The sequence below is a fragment of the Cyprinus carpio genome, chromosome A16, assembly GCF_018340385.1.
Source record: "Cyprinus carpio isolate SPL01 chromosome A16, ASM1834038v1, whole genome shotgun sequence".
NCBI lineage: Eukaryota > Metazoa > Chordata > Actinopteri > Cypriniformes > Cyprinidae > Cyprinus > Cyprinus carpio.
The window spans coordinates 21,695,745-21,717,374 of record NC_056587.1 but is presented as its reverse complement, the minus strand read 5'-3'; the positions used below and the strand labels follow the sequence as shown (position 1 = coordinate 21,717,374).

The window sequence follows — 21,630 nt, the reverse complement described above, 5'->3', positions numbered from 1 at the left end:
AAAGTTCCGGCAAGATTCTCTCAAAGTTATGAGCAAATATTCTTCCAGTAACTTTAATAAATTTATCCTTTCTTTATTCCAAATTTGTTGTTTTTTTTTTTGTTCCGTTACTACTTTTTTCTGAATGTTTGAAAGTAAACGTCATATTATGTTTACAAAAAGTTACAATGAAATGTTTGCATAACCAAGAAAAGTTTTTTTTTTCTAATTTAAAATGCTGGATATTTTGAATATTCAGAGAAGTAACGTTTTAACTTAATCGGAACATATATACTGTACACACACACACTGCATAACGTATATACAGTATAGTATATATATATATATATATATATATATATATATATATATATATATATATATATATATATATATATAATGTTTTTGAAAGAAGTTTCTCTTTTGCTCTCCAAGGCTGCATTTATTTGATTAAAAATACACAAAAAACAGTAAAATTATGAAATATTATTACCATTTTAAATGTCTGTTTCTGTGTGAATATCTGTTAAAATGTAATTTATTCCTGTGATTTAAAGCTGTATTTTCAGCATCATTACTCCAGTCTTCAGTGTCACATGATCTTCAGAAATCATTCTATTATGCTGCTCAAAAAATGTTTCTGATTATTATCAATGTTGAAAACACTCGTGCTGACGAACATATTTGTGGAAACCGTGATACATTTCATTTTTCAGGATTCTTTGATGATTAGAAAAGTCAAAGGAACAGCATTTATTTGAAATAGAAATCTTTTGTAACATTAAAAATGTCTTTACTGTCACTTTTGATCAGTTTAATGTGATGAATCTGATGATTAAAAGTACTTTTTATGTCTGATCATTTAAATCCCTCAGAATTACCACTGTGTTTTAAATGCACAATAGAAATGAGTTTGCCTTTTGAACGTCTTGTGGATTTGACAAAACACACAGACCTTTACTTCATCTTCATTTGTCCCTCTCATCTCTTCTCTGAAAGCAAACGTTCCTCCTCCAGGTAACTTTTGCTTACATGTTTCCTTTTCATATTCATGCATTCGAACATCTCAATTATGGTTCTGTCACCTACATACATCATGACTATGTTGAGTGCTTTATTATACATAATTACCATCTCTCTAATGAAGACGAGCTGCGCTGTCAGGACTTCACTTTCCTCCGAGCGTCTGCTGAAGGAACGGCTGGACTGTAATAATCAACATCACACATTACAAATGAATGACATGTCGACTGCTTTGTGCTTGTGAGTTTTCACCTTGAATATCACATCATTAAATGTAACAAATGTGCAGTGCTGTGGCCTTCAGAAAGCACGTGAAACACAAGGACACATTTCTGACAAATAAGCATTTATACAGCAACACACAGACAGTTTCATCATATCAGCGGGGACGTGTTATATTTTCAACAGAACAGCAATAAATACTGATTACAGCTGCATAAGATCAACATCTACCTTTATAAGGTTTTGTCAAAGCTGTAATAGCATTCCAATAAGAGTAAGATATATTTATTATAAATGGATACTTTCGACTTTAAATTTCTAATTGAATGCGATGCATATTGGGTTGTTGTGAAATCTCAGATAAACTTGCATTCAGTATTAATGTGTCAAGTTGCTACACTGCATATAAATCACCTTTAAAAAGCTTGAAGTTGCATTGTTTCATTCAACTATTAGTATTAATATACTGAGCTATTTCTTGAGCATAGGAGTCAGTAAATGTGTAAGTCAGTGCTGAACATATCAACCAAAATAATTATGAAAATAATCTGACAGATTTAGACAAAATGTTACTTACGCCGACTAAAATTATATGCCATTTCAGTCAAAGTAAAATGGACTGCAATTATAAATATACTATGGTTAAAAGGTTAAGGGTCAGTAAGATTGAAAAAGAAAAAAAAAGAAAAAAAGGAAGATAATATTTTTACTAAGCAAGGTTGCATTCAATTGATCAAAAGTGACAGAAATACTTTATACCATTATAAATGCATTTACTATTTTAAAATAAATGCTGTTCTTTTGAACTTTCCATTCATCAAAGAAATTTTAAAAACTGTATAAAAGGAAACATGTAAGCATATAATTTTAGTCAGCGTAAGTAATATTTTGTCTAAATCTATCAGATCATTTTCATAATTATTTTGGTTGATATGTTCAGCACTGACTTTACTACAATATGCACATTTACTGAATCCTATATGCTCATTATTCGGCAGCACAACTGTTTTCAACATTGATAATAATCAGAAATGTGACCCTGGGTATGTGACCCTGGACCACAAAACCGGTCATAAGGGTTTATACATTTTTCGAAATTTATATTTATTGATGTTTTGTTTGTTGGGTGGATAATGTTTGTATTGGTTTATGGTTTGTTAGGATCTGGAATCTGAGGGTGCAAAAAACTCTAAATATTGAGAAAATCATGTTTAAAATTGTCCAAATGAAGTTCTTAGCAATGCATATTACTAATTGAAAATTAATTGTTAATATATTTACAATAGGAAATGTACAAAATATCTTCATGGAACATGATCTTTACTTAATATCCTAATGATTTTTGGCATAAAATAAAAATGTATAATTTTGACCCATACAATATATTTTTGGCTATTACTACAAATATACCCCAGAGACTTAAGAATGCTTTTGTGTTTAAGGGTGAGAATTGTTTCTTGTTTTGTATTTCAGATTTTGGTTTATTTTTGGCTATTACTACAAATATACCCCAGAGACTATTTTAACATACATAACAATCGAAAACTGCTTTTAAATTGTAATATTTCACAATTTTTTATTTAATATTTACTGTATTTTTTGATTAAGTCACTGCAGCCTCATTGAGCAGAAGAGACTGTCATTAAACCATAGCAGCGGCTTTGACTGTGACAGTAATAAAGGAAACAGCTCAGTTTAAGAGCCGCAGGGTCTCAGCGGAGGGCCATTAAAGCTGCTGCTCGTCTGCTTGATGCTGCTGGACATCTGATGTCCATCTGAATGAGACTCAGTGTGTGTGTGTGTTTGTGCAAATGACAGACACACGACAGCAAAAGCAATTTAACATTAGTAAATCAGCACACTGTAAATATGATCCACTAAACACTGTGACTCAGTTTTCTGCAAAACCATGATAACATCATGCATTTAAAGAACCACTCATTTGATGAATGTAGTAATTTAAGATTTAGAAGTTGGTTGATTTTTGTTTATTTATATGGTTTGGGTAAGTGTGGGACCTGAGTCAGATAAATGATAAAGATGAAGATAAAAACTCCTTAATTATGAACTTGTTTCTTACAAACATGCAGCTTTTGTTTTCTCCAGATGTGAACTGATGTTCTGGAGTGCTGTGGATTACTTGTGGATTATTGTGATGTTTTTATCAGCTGTTTGGACTCTCATTCTGACGGCACCCATTCACTGCAGAGCAAGTGATGCAATGCTACATTTCTCCAAATCTGATGAAGAAACAAACTCATCTACATCTTAGATGGACTGAGGGTGAGTAAAATTATCAAAATGTTAAATTCCGACTGAAATATTCCTTTAAACATCTCTTAAACAGCAGCACCTAAACAAAGAGTTTTTTGACCACAAATCCACAACCACAGTTCTGTAATCCAATGAAGAATACACTGAAATCATCTTATTCCCTGAATTTCATGGGACTGTGAGCGCAGAGTCCCGAGCTGAGCTTATAATTGTTTAATTGAGTCTTCATAATGCCTCCTAATTGCAGCACATCCAGCAGACAAACGAGCACTGGTCCAGTACAATAGGCATTATTGCTCGTAGTATTTCTCTTGTGGCTTGTGTTTTTCTGAAAGGTTAGAACTGCTGATTATACTGCTCGCATTAAACCCAACAAAGGCCGGTGTTGTGCACCTGTTGGCTGCGGTTAGTGTGATATCAACACTGAAACACATGGGGATCATTAGTGACAAAATGAATTGTGTTTCATTAGACCATAATCAAAGACAAAGAGCATGTTTGTATAAAAGCTTTCTTCAGGTTCCTGTGTTGTACCGTTTAATTCACTATTTGTCAGCTCCCGGTGTGGATTAAAACAAAAAGCTAATAATGTAGTCAGAATTTCCATTCAAACCCAATAAAGTGCAATTAAACAAGCTTTTGTGAATGAATAACAATCAATGGTGGACACTGTAACTGAAAATGAATACTAACTAGTTATACTATATGTGCATGTTTTCCAGGCTTGAAAAGGAATAACATTGCATTTGAAAGTTTATAATGAATATATTTTTCTAATTATATTCTGTTTTCCAGGCTTGAAAAGGAATAACATTGCATTTGAAAGTTTATAATGAATATATTTTTCTAATTATATTCTACCCTACCCTCTAAGGAGCACTACCAGATTCTCCTTAACCACAAAAAACAAGGAGACCTGTGGACTGGTTAATGGCGGGGCCGCCTCTTGTTGGGACCAGGGCAGTGAATGGCTTGTAGCCCATGTGGCTCGGTCCCGAACAGGGGGCCATTGTGAGACCCCGAACGTTCAGGGTGACCACGAGTGACCAGTCAGTTTGGCCACTGGTCGGACCCGCAAGTTTCAGGGGACAATATTCTGGTGTGCCACGCTGGATTTAAGTCCCAAGCTCGTTGTAACATGCCCTGGAAGGAATTATTTGTGGCCCAACGGGAATGTTACAAAAGATCAGGCGTGTCGTATTGCCAGTGTCACGGCATTGGAAATCGGGAAATGCTTTAAAGATATTTGCCGCCTCCGAACCATCTCGGGCCCCGCCTTTTTTGGAAAGGCCTCGATGAAAATAAATGACAATGCCTTTTGAACCTCGGCATTCACCGCCCTCGGGAACGGTCTCAGGAAAAGAATTCAGGAAAAAAACCCGCCTGTACCTCGCCATCCCGGGGCCCTCGGGTTTCAAAGTATCTGACAAAGCCTCGTGAACTAGCCCCTTCGGGCACCTGCCTTTCAGAACGGCCTTTCAGTACGGCATTTCTCGGGCACGACCTCGGGCTTCCCCCTCCGGAACAGCCCTCGGGCTCTTTCTCGGGGGCACACCTCGGGAACGCCTCGGCATCTCGGGAAACGGCCCTTCTGCAGCGTCACACCGCCTTCTTTCTTTCTCTGTCTTGTGCAGCCTCTGTTGTGCTTTGACAAAAACCATTTTAAAAGGCAACACAGCCTGACAGTTTATCTCACCACCGTGTCTCGAGTTTTAACGGCATCGTGCCCATTTTCGGGCAGTCCTCCGGTGTCGGAAGCAAATCGGGCACGCGGCGTCGGCATGTTAAAAAACTTCAACATTTTTTTGTTTCGGAAACAACATTTTTCTGGCACCGCCTCCATCCGTACAGCCGTTGATGCAGTCGGGCACTGCCTGCATCGGCCCCGCCTTCCGATCTTATGGCACCTCCTTTACTCTCACCGTCCCCTCGGCCTTATTAGGAAAAGCAAAGTGACGGACTAGCACGGGGTTGCATTAGCTCCCAGCACAGCGCCTGGTTTATAATGGGATGCGATGGCATGCGTCAAGTTGGGCACGGGGCCTAACTACTCTAATGACAAATCTGCATTACCAGTAATTTTGGCATGTAAATAGCCTGTCTCAACGGGCAACCACACCGCCTGGTACGGGGGCGCCCACTGATCGGGCAGACTGCATAACAATGTGCCTTACATCTCGCTTCACAGCGTGAGCCACCGCGCCCTCAGGTCATACCCGCCTTCTCGGCATCCAATGAATAGTATGGGGCCTCGGGCACCTATGGGGCCTCGGCAATTACGGGCACGAGAGAGACGAGGTCTGCAACAGACAGAGAAATCGGGCAAACCGCTCGGGCTCTGTGACCTTGCATTGTAGAGCTCTTTGCATGCCTGGGCACTGCCTCGCATCGGGCACCCGCCTGCATCGGGACGATGTCTGTTATCGGAGAAAAGATTACCTCGGGCACCGCCCTTGAGGTTAGAAAAGTCAGCTCACGAAGCTTCTGTAGTAACTGTGTTGTCCTAAAAACTAAATAGGCCTGAAAAGTCAGCTCACGAAGCTTCAGTAGTAACTGTGTTGTCCTAAAAACTAAATAGGCCTACGGAAGACTCATTATGTCTGCCAAGCACATCTGAGTTCTGAATCATCATCGGTGTCGCTGGCCGTGCCATCTTGTGACTTAAAGTAATTAACTATGTCTGTGGCCAGCGACGGGGATGGCGGCATGACATTTCAGACTTTGCTGTTTATTTCAGCCCAAACAGACAAAAAAATGTGTTAAAAAAAATTACCTCTCCATACTGAGGTAAAAAAAGTTTTTGTTACAAATAAAAATGGAGAAAAATCGACCGCCAGAAAACAATTGCATTTTGACTAAGGGTGGTTAATAAATGGTGGCTGGGGAAAATTCGAAATGTTACACTTGACGGAGGTTGTCACAAACCCACAGACAGTAGATCCAAATGCAGTTTATTTAAAACACTATTTATATACGCAAATACTTTTATTTTAAACCAAAATTAAAAAATGGGAACACTAAAAATGTTTTATTTTTAAAAAAAATTAAAAATAAATAAATAAAGGAATAACAAATAAACTATAAAAATACCAGAAATTCATAATAAGTAATAGTAGGTATATGGAAAATATGATTAGTAATTGTAATTATTTATCGTCAGTAAGTAGAATTATATTTAATTATTTTTTATTATTTGTATTTGTGGATATGTTATTGTTTTTATGATATTGTTTTTTTTTTTTTCCTTTATAAAGTAATTGTTGTATAATGGTAAGTGCTATGTAATATTTATCAACTGTTAGCTTTTACTCCTTAAATTAATTTGAATGATTTAAATAATAAAATTAAAGCGTTCAGCTGTTGGGGATGTTGTGTTTCTGTGGTTTTACTCTCTTACAGTGTAAACATGGTGAAGCTGCTCCTGTGAAGTGACAGGGATTTATGAGCGGACCGTATGGGAACAACATGCAGCTGTTGTAGCGTAATAAAACTCAACAATTTATTCTGTCAAATTATAGGTTTAAAGTGACTCTCATTAGAAAACAGATTTGCATGCTCTCCTGCGGTATTCATACTTTCCCAAAGTTACTATCTAACAAATTTACCAATTTGCAAATAGCTGTCTTTTTTTAGGCGCAAGGTGACACACATCTGCATCACAGAGTCTAACATGAATTTATTTGCGGAACCAGTTCACGAGAAGAGCATTCCATGAAATTGGAATCGAAGCCCTTTATTGGCGGCAGTTCTTAGACATAGATTAATTTGAGGTTGTAAAGTCAGCTACGAAGCTTCAGTAGTAACTGTGTTGTCCTACTAAATATGCCTTTTTTTTGGGCTTTAGGTGTATTTATATCTGATGGAAAAAACCATGTTTTTTTTTAGTTTTTGTTTTTTATATGCATTTGTTAATTTGATATTTTATAAGATGAGTTTTTCATGTTGTATTATATTGTATGTGTTTTTAAATTTTTTATTCAGCTATAAAACACTTTATAGGGTTTGTTCTGTTTTATTTAAAACTATTTAGCTTTAACAAATTAAAAATAATCATCATAAACATTAAATACTAAACCCGATGTTTACCCAATCATTAAAGGAACACAAGGAATAATATTTAATCATTTTTATTTATTCGACGATATGGCTAAATACGTTTTACTTTTTTTTTTCCTTTTAAAAGTGATTGTTGTCATATTGCTATTTATATAAAAGCATTTTACTCCTTAAATTTTTGCCTTTTTTTAAAGCTTCAGGCTTGTGGGGATGTTGTGGTTTCTGTGGTTAACTTCTTACAGTGTATGGTAATCACAATCAAGGGATTTATGAGCAATTTGAGGACAAAAAACTCAACAAGTACTGGTCAAAAAAAAGCAACATAAACACCTGCTGTAGTATTCATACTTTCCCAAAATGTACATTTGACGGGCACTACTATATTTGCATTCAATCCACCATTTTAAGTCATGGGAATCGCACCTATGAACCTGACTTTCATGGGTAAAAATAGCTTTCTCCCCATTTGGCCTCAATGATATAAGTTAAATTAAATTCACCCAAAAATTGTACAGCGTGCTAATTAAAACTAAAAATTTAATCATTAAAGGAACACCAGGAATATTTGTAATTCATATTTATTATATTCGACGATATTGCTAATAACAGGAGTGTCATATGCCTTTTATATATAAAAGCCACATTTTTGCCTGTTTTTTTCTTTCAAAGTAATTAATTATATCACAATCAATTTAAGCAATTTCGCACTCTGAGTTTAAACTTATTTTCACAATTAAAAAAGTTTAATTTAAGTTTGGGTAAAAACCAAATTGTTATTTGAAAATACTTCTAAAATAAAAATGTAATTTTTATTCAATTTCTAATAAAATCGCATGAAAACATAAAATATAATTTAAATCATGTTTTATTCTATAAAAATTTGATTTAAAAATAAAATGTAATATTTTATTTATAATTGATTTAAAATATATTTTGGTAAATGGTAAAATTATATTTTATCATTTTACCATTATATTTTATTAAAAATAAATACATTTATTTGAGAAATGTTACCTTGACAATGAGCTAAAATAAAATTTGTTTATTTTTTTTATTTATAATTTAAATTTTTATATTATTTTTTTTTTTTTTTTATAAATTTTTTATTTTTGTTCAATGTCTCAAGGTAACATTTCTCATTTGAGTTAAAGTATTAGTTTTTTTTTTTTTTTTTTTTTTTTTTTTATTTTTTTTTTAGTGTTTTTTGTTGTTGTTTTTTTTTATTGCTTATTTAGTTTTAGTTGCCAAGGTAACATTGGAGTTAAAGTTTTATTAATTTTGTTTTTGTCATTTTTTTGTAAAGTTTTTTTTTTTAAGGTTTTTTAGGGTTAGGGGTTATTTTTTTAAGTTTTATTATTTAGTTATTTTATGTGCATTATGTACGTTTATGTATGTTATTTTAGTACTTCAACTAAACCTTTTTTATTATTATTTCAGTAAGGCCCTAATGAAAATTTTTGTAACCATTTTTGTAACCATTCGAATTTTTTTTCTAAATTGCCTTTTTATGCATGCTTTGGAAACATTATTATCATAATTCCATTCAGTGGCACAGTAAGAACACATTTGGGCCTCAATGAACCACAGCAGAATAAATGCTTTAAATTGCCTGTAAAGCCAATCTTACATAAATGCTTCCCTTCTAATCCTGACATCTGTTTCTGCATGTTGTTCGCATGCAGATGTGATGAGTCCTGAGTGCACAGAAAGCTCTGGTGACCCTGCAGTCAGACGCGGTGAAACTGCAGGGCGTCATCGCTTTATTTGCATCTGAGCTTTCTGTCGATATTCGTGACGCTCGGCGCCGGAGCAGATTCCTCCTGACAGCCTGCAGTGCTGTGCGACACGGGGACGTCAGCCTGCATCAGTTACAAACAAGTGATGAAATGAAAAGAACAGCGTGCTGTAAGGGTCAATATTCCCTCTTAGCCCCGCAGATCTCTAACCTATCCACACAAAAACTGAAAAAAGTTCCCAAACATACATACAAATGCCTACAGACGCTGTGCAATGCTTGTGCCTAACTTCAGCCTATAGTAGTTTTTTCTCAAGTTAGGAAACAAAACAAAAAATGCATCTTGATATGAACGAGCATTGATAAATTACATTAAAGTTTATTAAAACAGAAAACAATTACTTTAAATTGTAATAATATTTCACAATATTACTGTTTTTACTGTATTTTTGATTAAATAAATGCAGCCTTGCTGGTCATTTTCTTTCAAAAACATAAAAAAACAAAATAAAATCTTAATAAACCTTTGCTCAAATTTTGATATTCAAAAATGTGTGCCAGTTTGTATCTGTCTTGATAACTGATGAAAACTCAAACATGATTTTATTTACAAAATGCTTTAACAAAGAGAATTTCTAAACTGCGTTATGATCTCAGTATGTCTGAGAAAATATATCACAGAGAATAATCAAAATTGAGGAAAGATCTCTGGAGCACAAATAAACACAATCATGATTAAAACATGCTTCCCAACATTAAATGCACACGAGTTCCTTCTTCAAACAGAGTTTAAAGGAATAATTCACACCCCCTCCACACAAAACTGTGGGAAAAAGTTCCCAAACATACATACAAATGCGCTACAGACGCTGTGCAATGCTTGTGCCTAACTTCAGCCTATAGTAGTTTTTTCTCAATTTAGGAAACACAAAACAAAAATGCATCTTGATATGAACGGCATGTGATAAATTACATTAAAGTTTATTAAACAAGAAAACAGTTACTTTAAATTGTAGATAGATATTTCACAATATTACTGTTTTTTACTGTATTTTGAATTAATAAATGCAGCCTTGCTGGTCATTTTCTTTCAAAAACATAAAAAAACAAAATTAAAATCTTAATAAACCTTTGCTCAAATTTTATATTCAAAAATGTTGTGCCAGTTTGTATCTGTCTTGATAACTGCTGTAAAACTCAAACATGATTTTATTTACAAATGCTTTTAACAAAGAGAAGTTCTAAAAACTGCGTTATTATCTCAGTATGTCCCTGAGAAAATATATCACGAGAGCATAATCAAAATTGAGGAAAGATCTCTGGAGCACAAATAAACACAATCATGATTAAAACATGCTTCCCAACATTAAATGCACACGAGTTCCTTCTTCAAACAGAGTTTAAAGGAATAATTCACACCCCCTCAACTCTAATGGTGCTCCAAACCTGTATGGCTTTATTTTCTCTGTGGAACATGAAAGAAGAAATTTCGAAGTATCTTTGGTTCATACTAACCATGACGGTCTAGCTCCTCCAAATATAATGAAAATCGTATATACCAGACCATAAAAGCACCATGACAGTATTTCTTATGATTTGTGAGATGCATGAGGTTAAGTAAATATTAGCAGATTTTTATTTTAGGTGAACTGTTTCCTTACACCAAGTGTGAGTGCTGTTCTAAAAATGAGAAAAACTCTATTTCGTGACCCATTTTTTCCAACGAGCAGCCCTGAGAGAAAATTGAGAGGCGATGCTCAACAATCCATGAAACCGAACAGACACAATGTGAGAAGAAAGAGTGGAAATAAAGGAGCTACGACGGAGCATGACGTCTCGGGGACGAACGCAGGAAGAGACGGGAACAGTCCCTGCATTATTACAGCTCGTATGCCGCTTTCCCTCCTGGTCATTGCCACGAAGAACAGGCAACTGACAATGTGTGTGTGTGTGTGTGTGTGTGTGTGTGTGTGTGTGTGTGTGTGTGTGTGTACAACCGCACACCAGCTTCACTCCAAGCATTTTATCATGCATTGCATAATGCAATTCAAAATTATATTATATAATGCATTTCAAAGATATTTCTATTCTTAATGCAGTGGAATGCATTGTCTGTGCTGCACTAATGAATCTGTTGAACATCACACATTATAATACTTACCTAATGATAGGAATCGTTTACCTAAAATGAAAATTAACCGTAAGTGTGCTCACCCCCAGGCCATCCAAAATGTAGATGAGTTTGTTTCTTCATCAGATTTTGGAGAAATGTAGCATTCCATCAGTGTCTCATCAATGGATCCTCTGCAGTGAATGGGTGCCGTCAGAATGAGAGTCCAAACAGCTGATAAAAACATCACAATAATCCACAAGTAATCCACACCACTCCAGTCCATCAGTTAACAAAAACTAAAACAAAAACTGCTTCCTCCAGTAAAAAAAACATCTAATCTGAATCAGGAGAGAAATCTGCACAGATCAAGCGAACAGCAGATGGACTTTTTCACTGGAGGAAGTATTATTACAGACTCGTATTTTAGTTAAAAAAAACATCTAATCTGAATCAGGGTTTAAGCTTTTGTCTTCTCCAGATGTTAACTGATGGACTGGAGTGCTGTGGATTATTGTGATTTTTTTATCAGCTGTTTGGACTCTCATTCTGACGGCACCCATTCACTGCAAAGCATCCATTGCTGAGACACTGATGCAATGCTACATTCTCCAGATCTGATGAAGAAACAAACTCATTTACATCTCTGACAGCCTGAGGGTGAGTAAACTTTCAGCAAATTTTTGGCTGTACTATTCCTTTTAAAGAACAGGTCCTAAAGAATGAAACCTGTCATTATTTACAGACTGATTCAGACTTCCTCATATCTAATAATCATCCAAAAAACAGCAGTGAAACAGTATTTTTACTTCTAATATTTTCCCTTATGTCTTTCCATGTTGTTATTATTACCGCGAGGGATTTGCACAAACTTCAAAGTAAGAAAATTAAACATTTGTGTCTCAGACTGATATGCAGAGAGGAGCCAAAGGAAACACTTTTGAAATGCAGCACAACAAATTAAAGGATTTATCTCTCCTTCTGCAGCTAAAAAAAAACGTGTAAACTTCATGCATCGGGCCTGTTGGTCATGTCTTTGACCCAAATGTGTTATTCCTAAATGATGAAACTTTATGAATCAGGTTCACAGAATGTACTCTGTCAGTCTCAGGGGTTTCTGGGTAAAAACACTGACATCACACTGTGGCTCAAATGAGTCCAAAAATGCCCTTTTTAGAGCAAGTAAGAAATAATTTATTAAACTTAACAAATATAATAAATCCAGACTCTTTCCTATAATTGTGACGAACAAACGAGTGAAACATTGATCAGCCCTGAGTGGAAATCAGAATTAATGTTCACAAAAGTGTAATTAACATAACTAATACCGGCCCAGAGCTGAAGTTAATCGAATGTACGTGGGAATAAATTTACAGAACTTTATGAGAGGTAGCATAACGAAACCTGCCATTAATTTAGCCGGGCTAATTACTGGAAACCAGCTTATCCTGCTGACGGACCCCATCAATTACAGTGTAATCAACCTCCTGTGAGCAGATATCAGGGTCTTTACACGGTCGCACACCTCTGATCTCACACAGCGTTCATTAACTAAACCTGCGTGACTCCAGGAGCTGATAACACTGACATTTATTACCGCAGCTTTCATAAAAACTTCATTTAAAACGGTTTATGTCTTTGAAGTTCAAAATCATCCTTTTTTAAATTCAAGTTACTCATCTTGTTGTGAATGATTCATCAGTGCACACTATTCAGTGCGATAACAATTGTCTCAAAGTGTAATAAAAATAATAAAATAATATATAATTATATAGCAATTATATATTATAGATCACAATAAATAAGATATAATAAAATGTATATAACTGGAGACTGTTTCAGTCATAAATGCATCACATTATGAAAGTAAAATGGTTTTCATTGGCATTTCAGGTTAATTTCGAGAGAAGAATACAGGAAGGTGTGCAGTAAGGACAGAAACATGCTTCATGTAGTATGCAAATGTGAATATGCTAATTTTCCTGTCCGTAACAAACCTCAGTACTAAACGCATTCACTGAATGTCTGAAATTGAACTGTATGAAGATTCCCTTGACAGCAGTCAACCTGAAAGAGAGAAAAAAATAATAAATAAAAACACGTGTAGAAGAGAGCAGTTTATGGTTCGCTTCGTTACAGAGCCCTCAGAGGAAAAACTCTCAATGCAATATGATGTGAAATGCAATGATTAACAGAATTGACCTTGTATAGCTGTTTTGGGCCGAGAGGTTCGCTGTATTGAGCTGGTCGGTCGATCTGGAGGGTCAATGCTTCGGTCAGAGCTGAAACTGATGTGCAGCTGTAGGTCCAGAGTCTAATAAAAACTCATTCTTAAAGCTGAAGTGTGCAACTTTTGGATGTTAAAATATAACCAGATTAATATGCAGACACTGTGTAACACTGTGACACTTTCAAAACATTGATTGGTTTGTTTGAGAATCACATCGATTCAACCAATGATGTGAGTTTGGGGCGGGACTATCTGCATGTCCGACCAATGGCAGGATGCTTAGGTAAACAATCATTGTTTTTGCAATTCAGTGTGGTGACACAGAAAATAAGGAGCGATTTGTGGAAGCACATTCATTTTGATTTAGAGCCGGCAACGAGTCACAGTGACTGTTGGGAATGTTTAGGATCTAATAAAGTTGCCAAAATTAATTTTATGCAAATAAGAAGTGAACCAGGGTTATTATAGTTAACGAAAACGGTTATTATAGTTCTCATTTGTAGTGTCGCTGAAAAGTGGTCTGCTGATTAAACCATAAATAATTAGTTTTATGGGGTTATTATGTTTAACTGGTTTTTTATAGTTTAATGATATTATTTAGTTATAAATTTAGTTTTAGTTGTTGTTTTAGTTTGACATGATGTAATTAAAATAATAAATGATAAAACTATAGATATGTGTGTGTGTGTGTGTGTGTGTGTGTATGTATATAGATATATATACATTAAACTTGTTTTTTTTTTTTAATTTAGTTCAACTTGATGAACTAAAATACCTAAAACTAAAATAAAAATGGATAAAAACCATATAGCTATAATTTTCTTTTTTACTTAATTTCATATTGATGAAATAAAATTGGTTAAAATAAATTTAGATTTGATTTTATTTTTTTAAAAATATAAACACTTAAATACTTTTTTCCCAAAGGCAACATTTCAAAATCCGTTAATAAATTTGGTACTAAAATATAAACGAAAAAACCTAAACTTACTTTTTTCTCTCCATCTCTATAGTTGCTAATAAAACTGGCAAAAACCAGCTAAATTTCTAATTTTGACAGGTAAAATAAAAAAGAATTATTTAAATGTATTGATGGAAACTAAAATAAACGAATAGATAAACTTATCTGGAGTGTAAAATCGAATGGTACCAAAATTCTAGCAAAACCTGTCTCATTGTGCAGGTTTATCTCTGAGGATGTAAGTGGCACTCAGTGCAGGTTGAAGATTAATGACATGTTTTATGTTAAGTAATGTTAAGTGCAGAGCACAAAAGAAAGACACTTAGAGCATTTGTGCACTCATTTTAAATGTATAAATCGCACAGATCTTTTACCAGTATTTGAAAATATTCAACAATGAGAGACAGAAGATGTTCAAATTAACAATGATCAGCACTACCGTAATGAATAGTGCAAATAACTGTCATCAAAACTTGTACAGAAACACCTGAGGAAAACGAAAAGAACGAGTCTTTCATGAACGTCCATAAAAATTAGAGAAAGAGAGAGAAAACAGGAACAATTAATGACATGATTCATTCACATTCATCCTGTAGATTCATTTCACCATTACTGTCTGACGACGTTGCTTCAAGAACAAAAACCCCGGGAAAAAAACATTCACATTCACCATCGATGCTTTGAGATGACTTTGGCCGACAGGGCTGGGTGATAGTGCTATAAAAGCAGGCGATTTCACATTTTCTGTGTTGATTTTGGGTGAGAATCTGCAGAACTGAATCAGTGTGTTATTCACAGCTGATTCGCTTTCATTTATACACACCAGTATAACAGTTCATGGTCAAAATATTTACCTACAGATACTTCTAATAAAACAATATAAAAAAGCACCAAATGGAGACTTTGAGAACATTTTTCTTTTTTGAGTGAAGATGCAAATACATCTTTGTTTTGAATTGATTCATTTGAACTGATTCACAGAAAAGAATCAAACTTAAATTCTGCTTTTGATACCGAAGAAGAATCATGAAACTAGTCTGATCATGCAATTTCTTTAGGAAACTTAAAGAACAAATTAAATTAATTGTGTGATTCTCAATCTCCAGCATTTCTGAGAGATTTGTTTTGGAGCTCTGAATTGAATCTGAACTGATTCACGGAAGTGAATTAAGTGAATCATGAAACTAGTCTTTTGGAAGCATAATGCAATGAAATTAAAATAATTATGTGATTCACAATATCCTGCATTTTTGAGTGATTATGCAAATCTTTGCTTTAGAATCCATTAATTGAAATGGACAGTCTGAAGTGATTCATTGAAAGGAATCAAACTTACACGTTGTTTCTGATACTGATGAAGAATCATGATAGGAATCTTAATAGACAAATTAATAGAATTGTGAGATTCACAGTCTCAGGCATTTTTGAGTAATAATGCAAATGCATCTTTGTTTTAGAAACTTAAATTGATTCATTGATCTGAAGAGATTCCCAGAAATGAATCAAACTTAAATGCTGTTTTTGATTCTGAAGAATCATCATGAAACTACTCTGATGATGCAATCTTTATGAAACGTAATGAACAAATTACAAAAAGCACGTTAAAAAAAATTGTGATTCACAATCATTGGCATTTTCGAGTAATAATGCAAATGCATCTTTGTTTTAGGATTTTTTAATCGATTCATTGAGAAAGGCAATCTGAAGTGATCTATGGTATTGAATCAAACATAAATGCTGTTTCTGATACTAAAGAAAAATCATGAAACTATTCTGATCATGCAATCTTTTCTAGTTTGACTTAAAAGTGCATTAAAATAATTGCATGAGTCAGAATCTCCTGCATTTTTAAATGATGAAAAAATGCTTTTTTGTTTCAATCGATTCATTAAAGCGCACAGTTTGAAGTGAGTTATGAAAATTAATCAAACTTAAATGCCGTTTTTGATATTGAACAATCATCACCAAACTCTGACTTCAGTCTGACTTAAAAAAAAAAAAAAAAAAAAAAAAAAAAAAAAAAAAAAACACATTTATATAATTTTGTGATTCACAATCTCCAGCAAAATCATTGCAAAAATAGAATGAATATTCAATATATAATCGCCCAGCCCTAGTGGCCATCCGGTGCCAGTGCAAGTGTGTGTTTTTCCACTCTCGTGATACTGGTCTTTGAAACAAGGCATATCGTGCACAACACAATGCAGGTGAAGCATAAAAAAAACCATGAGTTTAAGTTTAAAATCACGTAAAACAATCCTGCCCTGCTGATGACATCATTCAACTTCCTGTTCAAACGAAAGGATTCTGTACAACACATTTCACGAAAGATCCTTCTCTCAGGTTTGTAAATACCCCAGTCTCGCTCTGCTTTGAAATAATAAAGAAAAAATCACAGCACAAAATTGGACTCGAAACGAGATATAACAAAATATCACGGGCGGGGAGAGAAAACGAAATAAAGAAGATCGCAAACGCTTTGGCAGAAGAGACAGGGAAAGGAATACACAATGAAAGGATGAAAGAAAAGATAAATTACAGGTGAGACGTGAAGAAAAGTGGTTTTCTCTTTCGCTCAGCATGGCCCGCCATCGTACGACACTCCTCCCACAGATTCAGGGCTGCAAGTTATTCGGTTTTTCCTCACAGAGGAAAGAAGCAAAGAAAAAAGGTGCTCTTCTCATGAAAGTCACGTTTCACTGATTGTCCACAGAAAATTATGCCGGCTTCCATCCGTCGAGGAGAGCGGGAAGTCTCGGCTCAGAGATATACAATCACAGCGTATATATGTATATATATATATGAAGAGATCCTTTGCAGGAAAGGAGCTGAGAATCCATGTCAGGACCCGTGAGGTTGAATCCGTGTTTCAGGTGTGTGTGTGTGTGTGTGTGTGATGGTAAATACTACTCCAGGTTGGTCTGTCCATCATCTTGTGTGTTGCCGTGCTCCTGCAGGCATCTCTTGCGTATGACGGGCAGCGGATGAGCCTCTGTGTTAAACACCCAGTCGTCCAGCGGCAGGAGATCGTCGTTCGAGAACAGCAGGTACAGGTATCTGCGATCGCACACGGACGGGGTTAACAAAACTCACAAAGGTGTCAAAATATCAGCCTAAAAGCACAGCTTTGCAATGCCAGTCTGCTTTGACAACGCATACTTTTCTACTAAACTAAACTGAATGTGAATGGATGCTGTCAAACTCCAAAATATATATAAAAAGCACCATAAAAACATTTTTTTGTAAAAAGGATATGTTTTTTTTTTATTTTCATGTTTAGGTTTTACTTTGATTTGAAATGAAAGTAATAGTAATAGTACGTATATTTTTCTGAAATGGAACAGTTTTTTGAATATTGAAACTATATGTGTGTGTGTGTGTGTGTGTGTGAATATGGAGGATAAAACTTACATCTGAACTTTTATATAAAAAGAAAATTATCTGGGTTATTATAAGTAACTAAAATTGGAATTAAAACCATAAATACTAAATTTCCGTTACTTGAAATAAACATTTTCTAAAATAAAATAGAATAGAACAGAAAAAAACACTTTATTCAGCTAGTTGCAAAGGCAATATCTGTCATTTTAATTTAAAAACTTGATGTTCTGAAATAACTAAAACTAAAAATGAAAAAAAAAAAAAAAAAAAAAAAAAAAAAAAAATGTAGAGAGAAAAAAACCCCAAACGCTACTAAACAACCCCCCCCCCCCAAAAAAAATTTAAATATAAAATGAACAAAAAAGTACACACACACACACACACACACACACACACACACACACACACACACACACACACACATATATATATATAAATGAAAACTGATATTAATAAAATGTTATTAAAATATAAATTATATATTATATATTAAAAGTTTAATAAAAACATTCATGGTTTCTCAATGATACTAAAATAACATAAAAAAAATTATTTAAAAAAAAGATGAAATTCTGACAGCTTGTGATGTAAATCAGTGAGATCTTTATAACAGTACAGCAGATACTTAAATAAAATGATCTAAATATCAGTCATCACTCTGTATCTCCAATAAAATGCCTCAGTAAGATGAGATTTAAATGATCCAAACATATAATGCAAGGAAACACAATGATGATTTAGAGATGAAGAAAAAAACGTTCCTCAAAAGCCTAAGACTCACAGATTTTTTTTTTTAATGATTTATGTATGTTTAATTAAGTATGGTTGATTTAGTGCAGGTGTTGTTCTTTTTTTATTATTAATAATATTATAGTTGTTATTATGTTTTTTTTATAAAAAACAGCAGAAAGACACGTGAAGCATGAGCTGAAGGTGGACGTCTGTACCATTACACTAAAAGAGTTTTACTTGATAGCTTTGGTAGAATACATGTAAAATGATTTTAATTGATATTTTACTAGATATCTTATAAATTATCGAATCCATTGTGGTTGAATAGTCTTTTTATTTATAAGGGGTTTTAGGGAAGTAAATTGATTTTTTTATGGGTTTTTGTGCTTTTCGGATCTTGAAAGGAAGAAACGCCCAAATTAAAAGTAGCATTAAAATCAAATTAATCTTTTTATTTCTTCTTGCTTTGATCATCCTGATTGTTCTGATGTTCTGCATTATGTCCATGTGTAGTGCAGAATGCTACCGTGACTCATTATTAAACCTACAGATGCCAGATTCAGGAAGATGATAATGAACTTACTTGAGAGTCTCGGACAGGAAGAAGCTCTGCTGCATGTTGTCGTGACTGACTGTGGAGGCGTACACGTCTCTGATTCCTGAGAAACCTGCCTCTACACGACAGTGCTTCTCTAACGCCTGTCAAGACATTTAATCATAATGTTTATACTTCTAATGTGCCAAGAAACAATATAGGTCATGTGACACTTTATTATACAGTACCAGTAATCTTACATCAGTAGTTCTCAACAGCAAAGTTATTACAAATAATATAAAGCAACTAACTGTCTCACAGTTTCCAGAAAAATATTGTGCAGCACAACTGTTTTCAACATTGATAATAATCAGAAATGTTTCTTGAGCAGTACATCAGCATATTAGAATGATTTCTGAAGATCATGTGACACTGAAGACTGGAGAAATGATGCTGAAAATACAGCTGCGCATCACAGAAATAAATTCAATTTTAACAGATATTCACATAGAAAACAGTTATTTTACTGTTACTGTTTTTTTTTCTGCATTTTTGATCAAATAAATGCAGACTTGATAAGCAGAAGAGACTTGTTTGGTACAGTTTCTTGCTGGCAGAAGATACAAGCGATTTGTGAGCTGCTATTTCTGTCACTTAAAAGTTGGCTAGAAGATTTAATGCTAAATTTGAGCACTGAATAACAGAAGAGCTGACATGGCGAATTAATGATGTATTAACCTCAAACAAAGGTAGACACCTAGACTGTAATTAGGACTGTCTCGTGAGTTTGGTTTGGAGATGTATTTGACAAATCCATTTGCGTTCTCCTCCACCTTCTGCAGCCAGTAATTAACATGTCAGTCTGTTGGAGGAGCGCAGCACTTTAACATGGGCTAGATTAATGTAAGAGCCACAGCTGAGCGTTCAGTTACCAGAAAAACACCAGAGATCTTCAACCACACACTGCTTCATCAGATACACTGCAGAAACTTCTATCTATCTATCCATCTACTTATACGCCTATCTACCCCATCCATCCATCCATCCATCCATCATCCATCTCTCTATCTATCTCTCTCTCTCTCTATCTATCATCTCTCTTATGTCTTCTCTGTATGTCTCCATCCCTCTCCACCATATGTCCGGATATCGTGTCATCCACACCATCCATCCATCCCATCCATCCATCCCATCATTCCATCCATCCATCCATCCATCCATCCATGTATTTGTCCGTCCGTCTGTCTATCTATCCGTGTTTACCCATCCATCCATCATCCATCTATGTACTGTATTTGTCTGTCCGTCCATTCGTCCATCTATCTATCTATCTATCTATCTATCTATCTATCTATCTATCTATCTATCTATCTATCTATCTATCTATCTGTTTCATCCCATCCATCCATCCATCCTATGTATTTGTCCGTCCTCATGCATCTATTCCATCCATCCATCCGTCCGTCTATCCATGTTCATCCATCCATCCATTCATCCATCCATCCATCCATCCATCCATGTATTTGTCATCCATCCATCCATCCATCCATGTATTTGTCATCATCCATTCATCCATCCATCCATCCATCCATCCATCCATCCATGTATTTGTCATCCATCCATCCATTCATCCATCCATCCATCCACCTATGTAATCCTGGCCATCCATCCTATCTATGTATCTGTCATCCATCCATCTCCATCATCCATGCATATCTATCCATCTATCTGTCCATCTATGTATTCCATCCATCCATCCATGCATTTGTCATCCATCCATCCATCCATCTATGTATTTGTCATCCATCCATCCATGTATTTGTCATTCATCCATCCATCCATCCATCCATGTATTTGTATTCATTCCATCATTTATTTTTTGTATTTGTATTCCATGTATTTGTCATCCATCCATCCATCCATCCATCCATCCATCCATGTATTTGTCATCTATCCATCCATCCATTCCATCCATCCATCCATCCATCTATGTATTTGTCCATCCATCCTTTCATCCATCCATCCATTCATCCATCCATCCATCCATGCATTTGTCATCCATCCATCCATCCATCTATGTATTTGTCATCCATCCATCCATGTATTTCATCTATGCATTCCATCCCATCCTTCCATCCATGTATTTGTCGTCCATCCTCCATCCACATCCATGGTTGTCCATCTATGTGTCGCATCCATCCATGTATTTGTCATCCACATCCATCCACTGTATTTGTATTTGGGTCAGTCCATCTTGTCATCCATCCATCCATAGCATTTGTCTATCTATCCTATCTATCTATCTATGGTATTTGTCTATCCATCCATCGCTGGCTATCTGTCTATCCTCCCTCAATTCCATCCATCCATGTATTTGTCATCCATCCATCCA

The 21,630-nt window shown here is 34.9% G+C and overlaps 1 protein-coding gene across 1 annotated transcript in view; it reads right to left on the bottom strand.

Moving 5' to 3' along the window:
- Positions 1 to 14,918: 14,918 nt before the first annotated feature.
- Positions 14,919 to 21,630, bottom strand: part of LOC109063135 (mannosyl-oligosaccharide 1,2-alpha-mannosidase IA-like) — a 221,754-nt gene continuing 215,042 nt past the window's right edge. The window contains 2 exon segments of the mRNA XM_042773268.1: positions 14,919 to 17,647; positions 19,287 to 19,402. Coding sequence (XP_042629202.1) covers positions 17,497 to 17,647; positions 19,287 to 19,402 — 267 coding nt within the window. The 3' untranslated portion in view covers positions 14,919 to 17,496.